This window comes from Diadema antillarum, unplaced genomic scaffold (assembly GCF_040938485.1).
Source record: "Diadema antillarum isolate AM-2024a unplaced genomic scaffold, OU_Dant_1.0 seq00000691_RagTag, whole genome shotgun sequence".
NCBI lineage: Eukaryota > Metazoa > Echinodermata > Echinoidea > Diadematoida > Diadematidae > Diadema > Diadema antillarum.
The window spans coordinates 90,690-112,295 of record NW_027271596.1 but is presented as its reverse complement, the minus strand read 5'-3'; the positions used below and the strand labels follow the sequence as shown (position 1 = coordinate 112,295).

Sequence of the window (21,606 nt, the reverse complement as noted above, 5' to 3'; positions counted from 1 at the left end):
GATTTTATCAATTATGTTGTTTGTTTGTTTGTATGCTCACTTTCCATCTGAGAAGATGGCTGGATAGCCCACTTCACCGGGTTAAATTTGAGTTTATATAAGTTTCAAGTATCATTTGACGGCATGAAGAAAATGAAAATAAAGGGGGGGGGGGGGGGGGGGGTAAAGATGTGTGTGACCTTGGCGTCATTTTATCACTATGAGATCGGGCGTCATTTGCTTTCCAGTTCCCTCGAAGCTGTACACGCCGCGCCGTTTTGCACGCTTTTTGCATCGTAGCAGACGACGCACAGTGATGATAGTAGAGGGCGTGTTCTATCAAAACAAACCAAGATGGCTGAACCAGCGGTAAGGCAACGTGTACAAAATGCAGACGATACCGATGAATCTACCGGGAAAACCCCCGCAGATGCAGCAGGAAATCCTGATGAATCCAACAAACCAACATCAGAGGATCCAGACTGTGAACCCAGAGACCACAACTCCGCCACTGAAACTCTGGAAGATGTTATGAAATCTCAAGAAAGTGAGTTCCTAGTTCCTAACGTCGTTTTGGTCTGTGCGGATATGCGCGAACAAGTGCAGGCTCACCAGGCGGGCCAGCCAGAGTATCAGGGCAGAGCTCATCAGAGAGGGTAGGGGGTCACAGGGAGGGAGGCGGAGTTTGAGGTGGAGAGCCTGCCTACCTGGCTGGCTGGATATCATATGACTTCTCTGGTGGATTCTTACAAAGTTTCTGCTGTAGCTGCATTACTCAGCTCAGTTACTTGAACCATATGATGTTTAAATCTAGTATAGATACTAGACCTGGCCTGAAGTGGTTATTTGTTGGTTTAATAAAGGGGTGTAACTGTTAACTGTAAAAGTGTAACGTTAAGCATGGTAAGGTGTCTAAATTTTTATAATTTGGACAGGAGGCATAAATTTACTTGACCACTGAACGCTGTTGCTTTGATTCCTACGGCGTAACCTTAATAGAGCTCCTCTAAATGTCAAAGTGCAGGCATATAAGAGTCTGGTCCGCCCTCGTTGTCCTGGAGTACTGTAGCCCTGTTTGGGACCCGCACACTTTGAGGCTTATCCAAAAAGTAGAGGCTATGCAAAGGAAAGCTGCCCGCTTTATAACCAACAAGTATGATTATGGAAGCTCTGTAACAACCATGCTCCAAAATATCAAACTACCTACCCTGGAACATAGGTGTCACATGAACAGTATTATATTTATGCATAAAATAATCTATGGCCTGGTTGATTTGCCCTTTGAAAGACATGGTGAATTCAACCCTGAACCACTTAGAAGGACCAGGAGTTGGAAACCTCTTCAGATTAAGCTCCCTACTTCCAGAACTGATCTCCATCTACATTCATTCTTCCCAAGAACCACCAGATATTGGAATGCCTTACCACAAGCAATAACCGATATAGCTGATTCAAGTTTATTCAAAGATACATTATTCAAACACTTTGAGTAATGTCCCTCCTACCATGACCTATGAACCAAAGTTGAGTGTTGCTCTACCAGGGCTGATCAACGTACACCATCAAGATCAAGATGTTGACCTCGAGAAACAATCTGCGCTGTGTGGTGTTTACTTGCTCAAGTCAGTTACATTACTCGGCTCGGGTGCCTTCTAAATGCATGGACCTACTCAACAAACAGTGCAGTGCATGATTGCCCAACAAAGATGTAGATCTAGATGAGTCTTCAAGACCAAGCAAGCTGACCTTCTTGTGATTTAGGTCCCTTAACTCAGAGTGGCAGAAGGACCTTGTTGTGTCATAATGGTCATTTAGTTTCTTGCATAGAATTTTTGTTCCTTACAATCACATTTGTATGTTGCTGTAGATACCATAAATTGCTGTTTTATTCATTACCGGTATATTCCTCCCTTTGTACGGGAGAGATAATCTTTTGACATCAGTCAACATCTAGTACAATAATAATGGATGTTGTTTTTGTTGAATTTTGATTACATGCATTATTCGGTCTATTCACACAAATGAATTGTGAAAGATTTATTTATCTGACCTTCACAGCTTGTACAAAAAATGATGAGTCCAATGGCAGTACTAGATGCAGTCATGGATCTTGAGTTTATGTCCTCATGCCTTGCATGCACAAAGCCCCTACATTGTAGCAAACTGGAGACTTTGATTGTGCAAACTTATGCACAATATACTTATTGGGCATAGCGCACATCATGCCCTTGAAGAATGATGTCCCTTTACAGCCAGGGCCTCGGTAACTTCAGGGTTATAAATACTCTCTGATGTTATCGTATCCTTATTTTTAAATACATGTCAACTGAAGTTGGGCAGCAGAAAGTTAGATTCTAGATAGAATATGGGAGAAACTACATCTAATGTTGGAGACATACAGCTAGAGCAGTAAATTCACTCCAGCAAAATACGGGGAGATTTTGAAAAAAAAAATAGCCCTAAGTACAGTGTGAGATTTTCTGCCGAAAGTGGGAGAGTTGGAATCTCTGCAACTGCTTGTCTACACGCTATGTATGCCCATAACATACAATGTACAAAATAAAATTACAGTTGTTACATCATTCAATAATAAACTATGCACCGGTTGAGTCATTGCCATACGAACAATAATGTCTTTACAAAATCAAATTTTCCCATCCAGATCTCTCCTTTTGGAGTTACCTCAGCACTGAGCTCACCAGAGGATATGTATTGGAGAATGACGAAGCCAGGTACATGCAGAAGAGAGAGAGGGTTTACACCTTCATCCGTGTTCCAAAGGAGTTGGAAAAGGTTGGTGAGAATACGTATGTCATTCAGTGTTGCTTTAATTATGCTCCTAAATGATTCAAAAGCAAAGAAATTCTAACTTTGAACCAAGTATTATATTCACAGAAAGAAGTGTCCTTGAATTATCATTACAATTGTGCATGTGTGCAATCTGTGTGTACCTGTTACAGTGTATAATACACATGGATACAGAAATCCCAATTGAGTGAAAATTTGGTTTACATATTGTAGCACATAATTTGCTGCTAAAGAGATAACTACTAAAGCTGCTGAGTTTGGAGTGATCATATATAGCCTCTGTCTAGATTGCCTTTGGTTTTACAAGTGGTTCATGCAATATAACCTGGAATGTCGCTTTCTAGAATTTCTACAGAAGTCTTAGCGGATAATTTCATAGAGTACAATACTATACTTATCAAAATGAGATACAGTAACTGGTTTCAGTTTGATGTGACAGTATCCTTGCATTTATCCTTGTGTATCTTATAAGGTATTGACTTGCTTTATAGATAAAAGATCTAAATGTTATGAAATTATAAAAGTGCTGTTCTTGGTCATTGCTTGCTGTCATGATCAGGCAAGCCTGAAACACAACTTGTGCAAGCTTTGATAATGTAATATTTTGCATTCTTAAGGATCAAGCATTAGAATTTTACAAGATGATATATAATAGTAAAGTCATTGTAATTCAATTAAATTCAGACCACATTATTGATATTCTTAAAACAGGATATAGAAGTTCAAAATGTGATGGGGATTGTTAAAAGAAAGCCAAAGTCTTGAGTTCTTGTGCAATCTTGTTCTTAACCCCTTGAGGACAGTATGATTTTGCTACAGCATTTCCCATAGACGCTTGCCTGAGTATTCTCTGGACTCGTCCTCAGCGGGTTAAATAGTTCTCTTCGATCTCTTCCTTAGATGATGACGTATGGCTTCTTCCTCTGCATGGATGCCTTTCTCTTCATCTTTACCTTCCTCCCACTGAGAGCTGTCATTGCTCTACTCAGATGTGTCACAATACCATGCTCAGTTACGAGGTAAGAACTTGTCAAATCAGTATTTAAGAAGCCCTTAAAGAATGATTAGGTGATGGTGATGATATAAGTTTACCATTGATGTTGTAATTCTTTGTTGACTGAATTCCATCTGTTTTGATGCTGAGGATGTGTTATCATTTATTCACAAAGCACTTGGGAGAAAGAAGGGAAAAAGACAGAAAAAAATTTCATAATGTTGCATGGTCAATTTAGTGTGCTTTCAGTTTGGTTTTAAGAGTATTTATATATAAAATGCTTCAGAGTCTATCTCTCTTGTTTCCTATGATGGGAAAACAACCTATGTTTTTAGTTCCTTTGCAGCACCTTTTGTAAACCTTTGTATGATAAAAAGAATGCATAGATGTGTTATGATGCCACATGATATACAAATGATATACCCATAAGATGTGAGTAATACAGGCAAACAAGACAGCAGCACTGTTCATGATAAATGAGTTACACACTGTAAGTAATTCAGGTTTTGATGAAATGGATAGATATCTCATGAACTCAAACACAAAGAAAGTGTAAGAGTTGTGTTTGTGAGAAATTGGTTCACTAGATTGATCTTGTGTGAGGTTACACCTATAGCAGTAAGTGCAAGCATTTTTTTTTTTTTTTTTTTTGGTGGATATAGTCTGTGCTGATAGCCTAGAATACATGTAAGTCAGCTTGGGTGATAATCAGTGTTGTACAAAGTTACTTTCACTGACAGTAAAATCATTGTTATTAGAGGTGTCATATGGTGATTATCACATACCGTTGGTAGTTTTGAAGGTTGACTCATTATTCATTTCTGTGATACCCTAGAGGTGTTAACATCATTGTCAGTAAGTGTCTGTGCCAAATAACAGTCCTGCCTGTATTTCTGGTAATTGTTTTGACATTATCATCACTGAAGGAAATAAAGCTGATCTATCCTCATTGTATGTTGCTAAATTCATATTTCACTGACAACCTGAAGTAGATACGGAAATACTTCATGAGATACCGTATGTATACTTGTACACCTTTATTTCAAGATCACAGAAATTATATCATTGTTTAAATCTAAATCTGTTTAGGAGATCAAGATTGAAGGCAGCTGAGATCTGTGACTTGTTAAAAGTCATCATCCTTGTGGTGTGCACGTATCTATTGGACAAGCTAGACATATCCATGCTGTATCACATTGTGAGAGGTCAAGCGGTCATCAAGCTCTACATTATCTACAACATGCTGGAGGTAAGGCTAGCACCAGGAAGTGTTCATGGTTATAATTTCATATCTTTATTTCTTCAATTAATGTCTGATTTAATGCCTCACTTAGGTTACGAGGAGCTGATTGCAGTCACAAAAGATCAATCAAAGTGCTTTATGTATTGTATGTTTAACATACAAAATTTGGATTTTAGTGTGTCAGTGGGTGTTTTGAAGAATTATTTGTAGTGAACTAAAAGCAGAAGTCATCAGGGCACCATTTCATTAAAGTTGTCAGCTCTGACAACTTCAGTAAAATCCTAGGTTTTGATTGGCTGAGAAGCTCTGGTGCCTGACTGTTACCATGGTGATTGTCAGAAACTGACAATTTGTCAGGGCTGACAACTTTCATGAAACGGTGCCCAGGTGTTCAGTGTAGTGAATTTTGACAAAGAGGTCATCAGACTTTTATCCAAATTCGTGCTTTCGTGTCTCTTTCCTGTGTGTCTGTTTCCTATCTATCTGTCTGTCTATCTGTCTATCTATCTTTTTCAATCTATTCTTCTATTTGTTAAACTCTTTGTCTGTCTTGTCTTTCTGTCAGTCTTAACCCGTTGAGGACAAGTCCCGAGCATACTCGGGCAGGGATCTATGGGGAATGCGTGTGTTATAGCAAAATCAGTCCATCATCAATGGGTTAAAGGTCCTGTTTACCTTTGGGAGCAGTGAAATAAAAAATGTTCAAGATATCATATTTAATGCATATGTGTAGATCTGTTGTATCACTTAACGTCTTACCATATAACATTTTTGCAATAAAGCCTAAAATATAAGGAGATATCAATATTTTTCTTATGATACCGTAACTGTAGACAGTTTAGTCTGGAAACATTTTTATTATAACTATTGTTCACATTTTTTTATATTTAACAATACTTAACTTTGATTATACGGATTCAAATTTTTGCAGTGGTTGTTTCTATCCCGAACTCACATTTTAGAACTATTATTGAAGCACTAATGCTGGGTTTTTATTTCTTCTGAAAATGGTAAATTGTATCTGTTTGTCTGTGAAGGTGGCAGACAAGCTGTTTTCATCAGTTGGACAGGACATCCTGGATGCCCTCTTCTGGACTGCGACGGAGGAGCGAGACAAGAAGCGCGATCATCTAGGGATTGTCCCCCACCTTCTCATGGCAATCATCTATGTCAGTATCCTTTCATGCAGCAAGGAGGATCATTGTGCAGTCGATTTAAATTTTGAGCTTAAATGGCTTATTTTTAAGCCTTTTTTTTTTAAAGTTCTAACAAGTTTACTGTTCCATTTAAATCACATGGCCAATATCTATGGATGTCAGTATTCTCTTCATGCAGTAATGGGTGCAACTTACTGGGTTTTCATGAGGAAAAGTGCTATTCTCATGTTCAACTGTGTTCATTAGTTCTTTGAGATGTAGAGTGGCCACAATCAAGAAAATCCTTGGAAAAGAGCACTTTTAAGAGCAGTGCTAAAATCAGGGAGTGTGGTTCTGTACTTTTCATAATAGTTTTTCTGTGATATTCTATATAGGATAGGTGAAAGTTCAATGTGCGCTATTATTAATCGATTCAGAAAGAGTCAGCTTACATTGATCAGTTCACAGTCACTGGATTTCACTGATTGATTTCATTAGCAGTCAAATGATGAACTACATGTAGGCTGTACCTGGTTGTGAATATTTTGCTTCTATCTCAAAAGGGGGCAGGTTGTTGTCTCTAGGTATTGAATTTGATGTTGGAAGTGTGTAATGAATTACAAGCACTCTGCATTACTGTTGATGAGTAGGTGATTTAAGTTTTTCATCTCAAGGCCAGTGTTAAAGCTCTGCTATCAAAATATGTTTAGGTCTGTAAAACTTCACTGTGCAACCTGTTGCACATAAGTTCATGACTTCTTTCTGATATTGAAATCTTTTGAAAGCCTTACAGTTTGTGAGACCCTTAACCCCACCACCACTCTCCACTTTAAGTTATTCACACTGTCCTAGTTCTCTTTCAAGCCACTACTCTCATCGTTGCTTTCAACTCGCAGCAGAATGTTCTAACATACCTCATGGTCAACAATAATGTAAGTGGGCGCAGTGAAAAAAAGAAAAAGAAAAAAAAATCCAAGCATTTATTCAAGCTGTTGATTTTGGACTTGCCTTGCGCATTTGTGTTGGTGTGAGTGTTGCAGTACGGGCTGATAGATTTTAAAGGCTAGTAAAGCATCACTTCATATCATGAAACCATACAGGTTGTGTTCTGTCTTGAAATGAGTGCTGGATGATATTTAACCCCACACACTGTTTATCACGAATGATATCTTTATCACAGCAAATGCTTGCATTTCATTAAATCTCACAAGTCAATGCATCAAGCACATTAAAAATTGAACAAAAATCAGAGTATGCGTCATCTTCAAGATGTGGTTATCAAATTTTACCAGTGCACTAGAAACTTCACATTTTTTCTCCCCTCTCCTGGTGTATACATTCCTTGTCCTTTTTGTGTGTTTTTATAGACTGGGGGAGTTAAAGGATTAGCATTAGCACTTACATTAACAAGATTGACTGTGTGGCAGAGCTAAACCATTGTGAGCCTAAGTGGTTGCTGTTAATTTTGTTTGTGAATATGATATTAACTCATTGAATGATAAGTGATTAAAGTTTTTGTGACAGCTTATTCAGCGTAACCAGTCATGATAACATCTTCTATGTACATGGAAACTGGAGTTTTGTGTGTGAGAAGGAGTAGCATAATTTTTATTTTAATGCGATAAAAAGTTAAATGGCATGTTATTTATTCTATGTGTTGTAAAGGTTTCCAATAGGCTTTTAAGCTCCAAGGATGCAGTGAACTTTACTTTTTGGTGGAAAGTTTTACACAAAAATACTTGATTATGGTCTCTGCAATGGATATACTTGATCATTTTTAGAATACTCTGTTTAATTTTTGAGGCAAGGAGGTATGATTTACTTAACTCTTGACGTCTTACTCCGTGGTCATTCCGTAACACAATTTTATGCAGTTCTTCACACCATTCTAGTCTTGTTTCAAGGCACTTGCATTATAGTAGCTTTCAACTCTCACAACCGGGCCTTGCTCACCATTCTTCTGTCTAACAATGTAAGTTACTGCTCTGAATAGAGGCATGAGAAGCGTGTCTGTCGTGCAATAGTTGTTTTTGCTGCATTATTTCCTCTTCCTCTACCCATTTCCACTTTCCGTATGTTTGTAGGTGTATTTTCTATCAGTTCTTGTCTTTTACGGCAGAGAATTGTATAAAATAAGTCTCAAGTAAGACTTGAAGGGCATCAGAAAATGACATTTTATCATGCTATATACTGACGCTAAACATACATGCATGCTGGATAGTCTTCCAAAATTTATATTCTGTTCAGGCATATACTGTAAACGTGGAAATTTTCGCGGTACATTAATTTTCGCGGATTTCGCGCGACGCTCGGCTAGCGCGAATTCAAAAACGCGCGAATATATCTTCACAATTTTCTACGCACATTTTGAACGGGATGAATTGTGTGCGCTTCATCGATGATACTGCTACGTAGTACAATGTACAGGCATGTTTACGCTACTAGTACTGTGCGAAGAGACGATACCCTAGATTGCTGTGTACTGTAGCATGCATGTGTGCACCGCACGCATCGATGCTACAGTCCCCCGTGACTACGGTATTAGAGTCACAGCTGTACTACTACGTATTTGAGTGCTTGTACTCGCAGTCGAGCCGCTCGCTACGTCGCTTGTTGTACGCTGGCATAGCAAGCTATGTAGCAGAGGCTTTGGATGAAAGCAGTGAATGTGTACTACAGTAAAGTAACCTGCTGCGGAGCGCAAATTTAAGAACCCGCGAATACGTTTTCGAGCCGCTCAGCGCGAAAAATTAATCGCGCGAAAATATTGACGTTTACAGTGATCTGAAATGTCAAAAAAAAAAAAAAAACAAACCCCACTCACACGTACAATGCCAGCGTGTCTAAAACATAGCCATCCAACAACCTGTTGCTTAAAGTGATAGATAAATGCTAACTTTCAGTCCATTAAGTGATCTGATAACATTCAAACATATAATCTTGTTGCTTTAAACTTTAAAGGGTAACAACGAAAACACTGTTTTTGCTATTTGACAAGCGGATACACTGCCCATAAACATATATCACACTGTTTTCCTACCGACTCCACATAATATTTCTGCAATTGTTGGTTTTGTTGTTTGTTTGTTTGGTTGGGGTTTTTTTTTTGGGGGGGGGGGTTGATGCTCTATAAAAATGTCTTGATCAATGCGATTAGTGTTAAACACTTTAAGCATCATATTGAAAGGCCTGTGAATTCACATATTTTAGTGCCTGTTATGAACAATGAAGAAAAAATAGTGATAGCCAAGTAATAGCTGTTTTAGTTGGATGTGTTTTGCATGCAAATACAGATAGAATCTTTATTAGTCCAATTGTTTCCTTTAAGTGTGCGATGAGTTATACTCCCCCATTCCTCACCCCATTCAGTGTACCTAGTTCTATCCAAACTATGATGCTTGATATTTCATGTTTCACCTTCTGAGTGGTTTTCATAAGATCCGTCAGTAAGCTGCTTTGAGCTGGTAACTTGTACAGTTTGAAGTTTGAACCTTGCTTATTGCAAAAGACCTGAATACTGTTCTTCATAGTATATCTCTATGAATTTATGTAGTTGTTTGGTCATGAATGGGTATGAGCATGTTTCATGTAACGATAGCCTCATATAATACTTATTGTCTTCTTCATTACTATCTTTTATAGTATTTGGGTTTTTCTTATTTCTCTCCTTTATTAATTAACCACTCCTTGGATGTTGCCCTCTATGTAGAAGTCTGTTGTGGATAATTGACATGAAAATTTGAACAAGCTTGATGCATGTCTGGCTGTGTTAAAAAGTTTGAGATTATGCATTCGTATTTTATTTGATCCTAAGCTTTATCTGCAATTGAAATGCGTCTTTTGTTTTAGGAGCTCATCAATAGGCTTTAATGAAAGCCAGCACTGGTACACATTTAGGTCTGAAAAGATTGACCAAGAACAGATTCATTTTGACCGATCACGTTTTTGTTGTGAATGAATATTATTATGATTCATGTCATGATGGAAGTGTATGGTTTATCAACCTACCCCATTGTATTCAGATATCGCTTGGTATACACCATCAACCTGCCTAGAGTGGGCACCATGTGCTCATTTCCATATTCATCATATGTGAAAAATAATCATCAAGTTAACCCTTTATCACTGCTTTCATTTCAAGTGAAATTTCATTTTTAGGATTCTATGACAAGGGGAAGAGTATGTCTAAAAAGCAGAGCAGGCCAATTTGTATCAGTTTAAACATATTTTGATTGTATGACAGTTTTTAGAAATTTTTACCAGATGTCATCTACAAGTTAACAGTAATCAGATGTGTGAGTTTATGTTTGAGCCCAGCGTAACTTTATGGAAAGCATGTTGTTGTGGAAAAAGCAGCTCTGAATGTGCAGTGTACAAACCTTGTCATTTAGTCTAAGTTTGGTGTGAATTTTTGGCTCTTCCTTTCATGTTCCAATTTATTTGTTATTGTTGTGTAAGGGGGATTGCTTAATGATTTTATAGTTTTCTTTTACTTATGCTTGAATATTTTCAGTTTGATGTGTGCACAGCTGTGTGTTAACAATGTTTTCAGTCATAAAAATCCTGCAGCGGCAGATGATATTGTTAGTAAAGAACATCTATGTGTTCGCCCTGTTACTAGAAAAGACTTGCTCTATCACGGTAACTTGCTAGAATAGTAACTTTCAAAGCAACATGTTGTAATTATGGAAATTGAGTAACTGTTGCTGTGATAGCTGCTGTTAATGTAACTCACTTTTATAGCGAGTCTTCCTCACAATATGACCCTAATGTATAATAATGAATCATGCTGTACAGGAAAATGTTGTAGATTAGATTGCATGCTTGTGTCTTGTGAATGATAGTTCTTGTTTGGATGACATACTTAGAATATTATTTGTTCATTGGGGAGAGCCAAGCTGGGCAGGAAATATGGATTTAATCACACTGAACCAAAACTGAAGTTCATTAAAAAATGTTTCGATAGACCTTGTGGATTATCAAAAGGAAAAAAAAAGAGAGAAAACTTATAAAATGGTCCTCCAAGACTGATGTGCTTGTAGCTTTTTGATTGAGCTTTTGTGATTGCTTCCTTAACATGATATCAAAATTCACTGTCTGAAATTTCTGCATCAACCTTTAATTGCATACTCTTCAGCACTCCATGCTATTTTAGCCATTTTCCAAGCTACCACACTGAGTGTGGCATTCAACTCCTTCAGCACAGCTCTTCTTACCATCATGATGTCTAATAATGTGAGTACAATCTGACCTTTTTTTAAAAAAAGAATTTGAATAATTTGACCACTCTCTGAGGCTTGGCAACACACAAGCAGTAACGTTTCATCGCTTGGACCATTTCGTCACATCAGCTCTCCAAAGACAGAATATCATCACAAACTTATCAATAGTTTTATATTTTTTTTTAAATCAATTTTTACTTTTCTTTTCATTCGATAAAGGTGCAAAGACCCAATAGATAATACAATCATTCTTATTTGTTTTTGTTAGTTTTATTTTGTGAATGCATAAATTTCACAGCATTTTGGTTGAATTCGGTCATTGATACGAGTTAAGTTGCCATGCAGCATGAAATGACAGTGGTATTTTCTCAGACTTCTCAGGAAAAGGCTAGCTACAGACAGTTTTGTTCTTCGTAGGAATGGTGATTGTTTAGTTGAATACGTGAAATATCAAATTTACTATCAAATTTAAAATGTGTTTTCCTGAAAGTTGAGTTTGAAATATGCTAAAACTTCAAATAGTTGTATAATTACAAAAGTGGCCAGAATGTTATGCATTCTGTAAAACAAATTTAATCAGAGTTGAGTGGGATTTACAAATAGGTCCCCCCCCCCCCTTGAAATAAGGGTACAATGAACTGAGGAATAGGTGCAACAACATAACGTGTGCAGCTTTGTATTGGTTGGGTGGGGAGCATTTTCGGTTTGATTGCATGACGCTAATACCTAATGGTTTATGATTTCATAATGTTCCCATGTCTTCTGAGTTGCATCATATTATGAGTGGATTCATTTATGCCTACTTGCACGACGGATGAATGTGTGTCATGCTTTAGCATTTTTCTTTTTGTCATTTGATGCAATTTTGAATTTGCATACTGTATTTGCTGCTATGTATTGAGAAAGGAACAGTCTATTTGCCATCAACATAGACATGTGCTTTGTGCAAAAATGTTGGCATCATCACTGTAACAGATAGTATAGTGTGGTATAGAAAATTACGTATAATGTTCGTTCGTTCGTCCCTCGTTCTCGAGGATGACCATGACGTCAATTAGCTTGATGGGTCCGGAGGTGGCTGATGAAGCCAATCTGGGCAAGAAAGCCTCTCCCACAGGTAGGGCAGAGGTGGGTAGGGGCTAAAATAGGTGTGTGTGTTGGGGGGGGGGGGGGGTGGTTCTGTGCAGAAAAGAAATATTGTGTTATATACACCATTGTCACACTGATCACTGTCAACTTTTATTGAATATCCATGGTAATTTTGGTTGAGATGGGGAGTCAGGTTTTAACATCTTGTGAGATAATTCAAAACTTCTTATATGAGATATGAAAGAGCATATAATTCTATGAGGAATTCAAAGTTTATTTGATCAAAATCGGTTTTGAAATGGCTGAGATATCAAAAACAAAGTAAAACAAAGTGGTCTTAATAAAAGGTGGAGCCCACCTTTTATTAGGACCTCTTTATTTCTGGATATCTTAGCCATTTCAAAACTGAATAGAATGGTGAATAGGAAAGCAGGAAATGCAAAAAGAAAATATTCTTTTAATAAAAGTAGAAGTTCGATAAGAAAAAGAAGTCTGTTTATATTTCATAATTGTTGTCAGATGTTTTTGATTTGGCAACTATTATGTCGCAGACAGGGCCTGACTTTCATTATGTTCTGTTGCACAAATCAGTTGGAGATAAGATAATATGGAGCAGACATTAATATGGTGCTTGTCACCTTGAATTGTCATTTAGGCCTACTGCAAGCATGCAGCGATGAAACAGACACGTATTGTGAGTGGTAATATTCAACAGTAGTTTGCTGGTTTGTACACAGCACATGATTTTGTGCACTGTTTGGTTTGAGACCAAGTTTTCCTTGTTATGTCTGCACAAATATTTCTTTGGTATTTTTTTCTTCTCATTTTTGGCCTGAAATTTATCTCGCAGTGAAAAAAAAAAAATTGAGTTTCTATAGGTTAACATGTAAAGGTTAGTCAGGACATGACAATTTACCTCACTAAATGTGGATTCTTGTTATATCCAACCCCACTATAATGGCACTTCCTCTGTATCTCTTTCACTGATGGCCAATTTTGTTCAAAACTTGTATGTACATCTTCGTCTCTCTTCACTTTACAGTTTGTAGAATTGAAAGGAAGCGTGTTCAAGAAATTTGACAAATTCAACCTCTATCAAATATCATGTTCAGGTGAGTGCACGTTGTGTTCATAAAGGTCACATTCACTTGATTGCCAAATGTTTTGTTTGCTTTCTGTAATTCAGATATTAACATTGATAAAGCATGTTGGTTTGTCTTTGATCTATGAATTCATGCAAAGTAGTTACCATTATATTGTTCAATTTTGTGAGGAAACATTTTTGTGGAATATAGTCAACAGTAGTAAGAAAAGTGAAAGCTAGACAACAACATACTGAAATTTGGATGCATTATTTAGATCAGTGTTATATGGTGCTTTCAATTGTGAGACACATGTCTGTTTATGCTTTTATACCTTATCACTTACTCTCAAGGTAATGACGTCCAAGTATTGTTTGAGTCTGTCTAGAAATATGCATTTTTGTAGCCAACAAAGAACATTTTTTTTAATCACACAGAAGAAAACAATAGTGCTTCTATTAGATTGTAAACGAAGTTAACCCTAAATTTGCAATGGTTTTGTTATTTTGAGTATTTTATTGTCCTGTTGCAATGTACTGAGCTTCATTTTCTTCCCCATGTTTTTCTCTCTTTGCGCCTGCTGATAGATGTTAGAGAAAGATATCACTACATGGTGCTCCTTTTCTTTGTGGTGCTACGTAACATGGCTGCATTTTCGTGGAGTCTGGGTGAGTTTGTCCTTACCATTTACTATCCCAAAACAGTATATTACAAGTATTAACTTGAATTCCTACCAGAAAACATTGTTATGGCTCTGTAACTGTTGATTGAGATATATTCTGGAAGTCAAGGTGCTCATATAAAACTTGAACTCCAAAGAGCTCTTGACACTAAACAGGGCTCGGAATTAGCACTTGCCTGCTGGTGCGTGGAAAGTAAGATTTATTGGGAAAGTAAAATGTTAACTTTGATATTAAAATCACTAGCTTCTCAAGTCAATACATTGGTACTAGTTTGGGCAAGTACTTTTTTTTTTCTGTGAGGCAAGTAGCAATTTGAAATTTGGTGATTTTTCTTGGGCAAATAGAGGAAAAAATTAATGCCAGGTTCTGCATTAAACATATACAAAATATGTTTATAGGTTATAGCTGATGCCATTTTGCCAAACTCAAGAATTCGCCAAGCAGACAATTACCCATGAGTTACATTAGTGTCTTGTGTGCATACTGTTGAAGCAAAGATGTATCAATTGTGTGGTTGTGTTTGAGAACATGCATCCCTCAAGTCATGCTGTGCTTTAATGACTTAAAACGTAGATGCTTTGGTGATTGCAGGAATATGTGGTGGTAGTGCTCTAGAAATGTCTTGTGCATCAAGCACTTTATTTTACCGTGAATTTCCGTTTTGCCATCATCCTCCCTTAGATCATTTTTGGAAGATGCTCCCTGATGTCCTGATGGTGCTGTGTGCTGAAGTCTTGATTGACTGGGTGAAGCATGCTTTTATCAGCAAGTTCAATGCTCTTTCAGCATCGGTAAGTTGGATGGCTGGTTCAGATAAGAAGTACAGACATCATCACTTTCCACTAGAATTTTAATGGGACAAATTATGGAAGTTCTTCCTTTATTGATTATTAAAGCAAATGGATGGAGTTAATGCCTCTGACTCCTAATTTTTCTCCATGGAAGCTATGACGAGTTACAAAATAGAATTAAAGGAGTACAGAACCCATTACAAAATAATCTTGCTATGGATGAATTTACTACAAATATTTCCTTCTGGCGCTTCATCATGAGTTGATTATGTAATGAAATTTGAGAGTTCTTTGGTTGTATTTGTGACAGTGTGTCGCTATTTTGATTGTTTGATTCCTCAACAAAGCGTGGCCAGTAGTCACTATGGAGTATATCAGCCAATATGTAATCGACACATACTTTTATTTCCATCCTCAGACTTTTAATTGAAATTTTGTTTCTCTTTCCCACAGAATTACACCGAATTTCGTGCAAGTCTAGCATATGACATGGTTATCAGCAGGAAGAAAAATGTGAGTTTGTGTTTATTTTACCGGCTAGACAAGCTCTATTAAAACTGATTTGAGAAAACACCCACACACTTGCAACACACAGAATCATCGACTAATGTTTCTGAATGCTTTTGTTTTTTCTCATCAAAATGGATAATGCAACAGGTGCTAATTTTAAGGACAACAGAGATAAAGTGGCTATAATATAACAGGGCTGCACACTAACCCATTTTTTCTACTGGTCCAACCTGTGTGTTGGACCAGTAGGTACCCAGTTTTTCATTATTTTACTGGTCTATTCCTGACAAAGTTACTGGCCCAACAGTGATTTTTACTGGTCCTGGACTGTCGGGCCAGTGCCAGTGTGCAGCGTTGAATATAATGTCATATTTGTTTAATATTACCTCTCCGAAAAGGAGAGTACAATGATATATTTTAACACTATTATTCTGACACTGATCTTGGAGGAAAATTTTAAGTGTGATATAGTGTTCACCAACATGTTTTCACTTCTTCATTGTAAAGCTTTTGTTATATTCAGACATAATCAGAGACTGGTAGCATATAATACCATGTAGCTCAGAGTTTTCAAACTGAAAGCATTGTTAAACAGCACCTGTAGTGATCCTCATAAATCTTTTCTCCTAACAAACCTTATCTCCTTCAGGCCTTTTCAGACCACTCTGACCTAGTGGCCCGAAGAATGGGTTTTATTCCTCTACCCCTCGGCTGTGTTGTGAGTAATCCAACAAATAGTCATTTCAGTCTTCAGATCACAGCATTGTGTGTACGTAGTGAAAAGTGAAGGTTGCAGTGAAATATGGTATTCAGTTTCATGAATTTATAGTAACAAAAGAAAGAGTAGTAGTCCATTATTACCATATCCTTTCTATATTCACCCCACAAAGACAGCAGATGTCAACAGGAACAAATTATTTGTGCAATGTTGTTGTAACTTATGATGCTATCATGTGCTATAAATCTGATGATTGTGAAATTTTGTGTGATACATGTATATGTAAAATCATCAGAAGCAGGCCTTATGTGCATGTAGGAGGTATTAAAATATAGAATGATAAATTTGTCGTCACCTATAATGCCCACTATTATGAATGTTTGTATTTTTAATAGGCTTAAATACTCACATTCTAGATTTGGTGCAATTCCTGTTCTGCTTCAGTTTTTTTTTTTTTTAATTGTTTGATAGTATGATGATATGCTTTATCAGGGCTGTCATCTTTCAGTGAAATTAAACCTCAACATAAAATCACAAACATGCATTTGACCTCAAAGAGAGAATGTTAGAGTGGTTTGTGAATAATGAGCAAATTTAGTGCCAAGATGTTTAACTACAAGAAGAGTACAGTTACAGATTGAAACCTGTTTAATAGTATGTTATCCCTCAATGTGTATCAAATGTACAGATGGAATGGAATTTGATTCTTGTGATCTTTTGTTGCTGCAGGTCATCAGAATTATCAGGCAGACAGTGAAACTGAATTGGAACACTGCTGTGGTACTCATCTCATTTCTATATGTGTGGTAAGTGTGATAATTAGGACCAGTCTTGTCTAGGTGCTGGGTGCAAGCTATCAGAAAGGATTATGCCATCATTCAAAAACCTGGTCACCGAGATTTACAACAGTTTAATAGATTGTAGCTCTATAGAATTATTCTTTAATTAATTATTGGATTTGCATGCTTTTATCAGTGACTCATGTAATATTTACAACCTTTGTACAATGTAGCTGTTGTAAGAAACTTTGAATATGTGCAAAGATGTCAGGATATTGCCTTGGAAGTTAAAAGAATGGCTGGTTGTAGTGTCATTAAGAAGTATGCGAGACATATTTTGCTTTGCTGCATTCCAGCCGGGCAACAGAAAGGGAAGAGTGACGGAAGCTCATTCCTGCCACAGGAGGGCATATTTCTTCCACCTGAAATGATTGATGGTGATGGAAAACTCATGGATGAATTCAGAAAACAAAAACAAAATGTATATCAACAAAACAGACATTGGTAGTAACTGCAGTCTTTATAACAGTGAAACTTTTGATTGGATTATGGATTGTTGATTTTTTATTTCATCTGCAATGCTAGTTGTAATTAGCTAGATGTCAAACATTTCATCGTGATCTTAAATTTAGAATTGATGTTTTCTTCTTATGTTATCAGCCTGGTAGCAGTGAAAATCTTGCTGAGTATCGTCTTGTTGGGCAAAGCATGTCAGTATGTGAGAGAAGCCGGTTTGATGGAGGAACTCCTGAAGAAGAAATCTCCAACTCACGGACCATCTGCCTCCTCTGCCACTTCTGCCTCCTCCGCCACTTCTGCCTCCCCCGCCTCTTCCTCATCCTCCCAACCCCAACCAACGAAACGCCCTCCTCCCAAGCTGGTAGACCTGAGATCGTCCGACCCCAACCTGACATCGCTGCAGTCGCCAACCATCCCGCTGTCACCCACGACGCTACACTCGGTGAGCTCCCTCAACGTGCCGATGTCGGAGACCAGCATCGGCGTGCTGTCCAGCCACGTGGAGGCAGGGGAGGCTGTCCGAAGACCGAAGGGAGTAGTGCCTCCAAAGCAGCCGCCAAGAGATATCAAGGACATTGACAGATACATGTTGTGTGGCAATAGGATCGTCTAGTGAGTGGCTACGTGATTTCATCACCGCTGTCATGTATTTATTTATGGTATTCCTGTCGACAATGAGTTGACTTTGAGAAGAGGAAGGGGGAGAGAGAGAAAAAAAAATATGAGAAAGTGTGTCTTAGTGTGTGTGAGAGAGTGTGTGTCTGTGTGTGTGTGTGAGTGTTTGTTTCAATCCACAAGAGTTTAAAAGATGATCTTAATCTCTGCTGATAATTCCTACAGAGAGAAAGATCACCTTTCCATTTATATCAGATTTATGATTTCATGCCGCCATATATAGTCTACTCTCTTATCATTTATCTATTATCATTTTTTTTTCCTGTTTACAAAACCATTTTCCTCTGTTCTTCCAAGCATCCCCTGTCTCATATTCAGTTGTTCAGTGTGTTTTTTACCAGTCATCAAAAGTCTTGTTTCTTGCATCTATAGTTGCAAGAATAATTCAAGGAATACCCTCTAGTGATGCCAAAGAAACAGGGGAAAGTGTTTTTTATTTCTGAAATACTATGATATATTTAAACCATATCGTAATATGGCATATTGCATGCGGATCAGTTACAATACATAGAAAGTTATGTAGCAGATTACATTCAATTTCTGTGAGCTGATTATAGTAAAATCCTTTTGTGAACTTTGTTGTTAATCACTCACATTGTAAATCACACACTCTGTCAGTGAAATTTGGAGCATTGCACACTTTCAATTCAGTGTTTGCGTGGCATTCTTCTGGTAGTGGTCGTCTATACAGATGAAGCTTACAGCGACTTTCATATGAAAGTTTAAAATCCATTTAAGCATCATACAAAGTGAAAGCGTGAAATGTTGCCAAATCTGTTGTATACAGGTCTAGCAGAAACCATCAAAAGGAATTACGGTGCATGTGAGACAAGTTTGAGCAGTATGTCTATAATAGTTTGTCTTAGGTGTAAAAAATCATGTTTTAAGGGTCATTTCAACTGGAAGGTTTGCTTTAGAATCCATGAGATGATGTGAAAGATATTTCACAAAATCAAATAATTTGTGTAAGATTATGATATGGATCCCAATCAAATGATTGGATGAGAGGTATCACATGACCAACCTGTTATTTTGCCTAAATGCCCAACTTTACTTTTTACCAGTAGTTAGTGTACCAGACTGCTTGTCTATGCAAAGTTGCATTGCCTGCATTTGGAGCTGGTGCTTGCATTGAATCTTGGAGAAAATGGCTACTGCAGAATGTAAATCATGTCAATGTTTTTTTTAAACAAATAATGCACATTACTTGGTTGGGAATTATCAAAATTTTCCACCCTCCACAAGTGTTGCACAGTTCAAAACACACACATAGCTTCGCCTTGTGTGTTTCTGGCTGTTCCACAGTTACTATCGGGTCGATAATTGTCACTAATACCCTCTGTAATGTGCATTGTTTGTACACTAGTACAAAAAAGAATGAAAATAAAAGATAATGACAACTATTCCACGGCAGCTGAGGAGGTGAAGATTTGTGAAGGTCTTGGGTCACATCTCACATGTTAAAGTGGAAGGGCATGACATACTTTGTAATCATTCAAATTGAAGAGAAGAAAATATTACACATTCATGAGACATATTGTGTCATTGGAGAGATTTTTTGTATAAATAATTCAAAACTTGTGTTCCAAAGAATTGTATAAGTTCTATGTAGTGTCTCTTTTCTCTCTGTATTAATGAATAATGCCAAATAGTAGTGATTCTTTCCTCTCTTTTTTTTCTTTTTGTGGGGGTATAGGAAAGACTATTGTGTCCACCCTTGTCATTTATAGTTAGTATAGTTTTTTCTGTACTATTACTGATGTTAAGTTTTGCAGAGAGGCAACTTTATCTGTATTTCTGTTCTTGATTCTGTGAAATCCCAAAGTACAGTTTGAAGTGCAATATTATTTCTATTTCCAGCATTTGACAAAATTGTCAAATCCTTTTAAAGTCTTAAACTCTCAAATCAGATTTAGAGTTTAGATCTAGTGGTATTATCAAAATTTATTTGTCGTATGATTCTGTGTTTGTTTTTGATGTCTTGTTTTGATATGTTCTCATTTCTGATTGTATCAGTTATAAAGATATACCAACCTTAACCAATAGTTATAAAGCAAAAATATGTAACAGAATCAGTTTGTGTTAATTCCAGTCAGTTGGCTTTGCTTATCAAATTTGTGATGCAAATCTTAAGAGCTCATTGTAATGGAATGAATAACCATATTTAAGTCAACTCATATTTCTCTTTTAATTGTTTTTACTTCATTTTATGATTAACCCTTTGTGGCACAGAAATGGTTAAAATGAGAGTAAATCAGTGTGTCCATCAAGTGTTACACCAAGCTTTGACCTTGTGTACAAGGCAAGTTTCACCACATTCTTTTACACATTATCATCAACACTTGTTGGGAAAATCTGCCAATAGAAGAAGTATTTGGTGAATGCAATCTATGTGACGCGCCATTGATTGTCACAAAGCCATGGGAATTCATTTGACAGGGAAACAAATTTATCAGTTGAACAAAAGATATTCTCTGATTAGTGTTTTGCCCATGTAGATTGAGACAACTAAAAAAAGTTACCTGCTGCAAGAAAGAACATGCTGCTCAGTACTTATATAATATTTATGCAGTACACTGTCAAAACTGATTTAATCTTACTGTAGACATTGCCATGTGATGCAAGCAATTTGATTCTGGTTTTTTTTTATATTGTCACTCAAAATATGATACAGAAAGACATCATGACATTCTCAGACTGTAATCATTTGCCTAATTGTAACAGTAACATGTTTTCGAAGAATGAAATGAATTGGTTATGTAATGTTCAACATTACAACAGCATGACCTGACATTTTGATGATGGATTAATATGCTCATGTGTCAGGGGCGGATCCAGGAATTCCGTAAAGAGGGGTCACCTTTACAAAATTAAAGGGGGGGGGGGCGCACGCTCCCCTCCCCCATTTTTTCTTTTTATTTCTTTTGTTTTAACAAAAAAATAAAAGGGGCGCATGCCCAGTGCACTCCCCCCTGGATCCGCCACTGGACAAAGTCAGTTGTTAATTTTTCATCAGATTGTTTTCTTGTTAAGACAAAAGATGGATAATGTGAGGAATGGAATGTTGCCTAGTTGTGTGACTCAGTATTTGACCAAATTAAAGCCTTGATAATCAACAATATATTTTTTGAATGATGCCTTGTGATTTGACCTGATGTGATTACAACAATCCTGAGAGATATGGTGGAAAAGAATTGTGGATGTAATAGACTCAGAAGAGAATTTGCTTCAAAAGATAGGAGAATCAGTGAATGGAGTAGCAAAGTGAGAGATTTGTAAAAATTAGCCATTAGATTGCACAAAATAGACAGATTTTCAACATCTACGTGTCGCAAAATTATCAACCATGATGCCCTGTGGTCATCTAAAATACATGTA

The 21,606-nt window shown here is 37.1% G+C and overlaps 1 protein-coding gene across 1 annotated transcript; it reads left to right on the top strand.

Annotated features, from left to right (window-relative positions):
• The first annotated feature begins 333 nt into the window (after positions 1–333).
• LOC139737381 (transmembrane anterior posterior transformation protein 1 homolog) lies at positions 334–21,050 on the top strand. The gene is made up of 13 exons (XM_071648057.1): positions 334–526; positions 2,642–2,772; positions 3,688–3,806; positions 4,871–5,030; positions 6,062–6,197; positions 11,298–11,395; positions 13,514–13,583; positions 14,141–14,221; positions 14,918–15,027; positions 15,481–15,540; positions 16,187–16,255; positions 16,985–17,061; positions 17,695–21,050. The coding sequence occupies exons 1-13, from the start codon at positions 334–336 to the stop codon at positions 18,164–18,166; spliced, it is 1,776 nt and encodes a 591-aa protein (XP_071504158.1). The 3' UTR covers positions 18,167–21,050.
• The last annotated feature ends 556 nt before the right edge of the window (positions 21,051–21,606 follow it).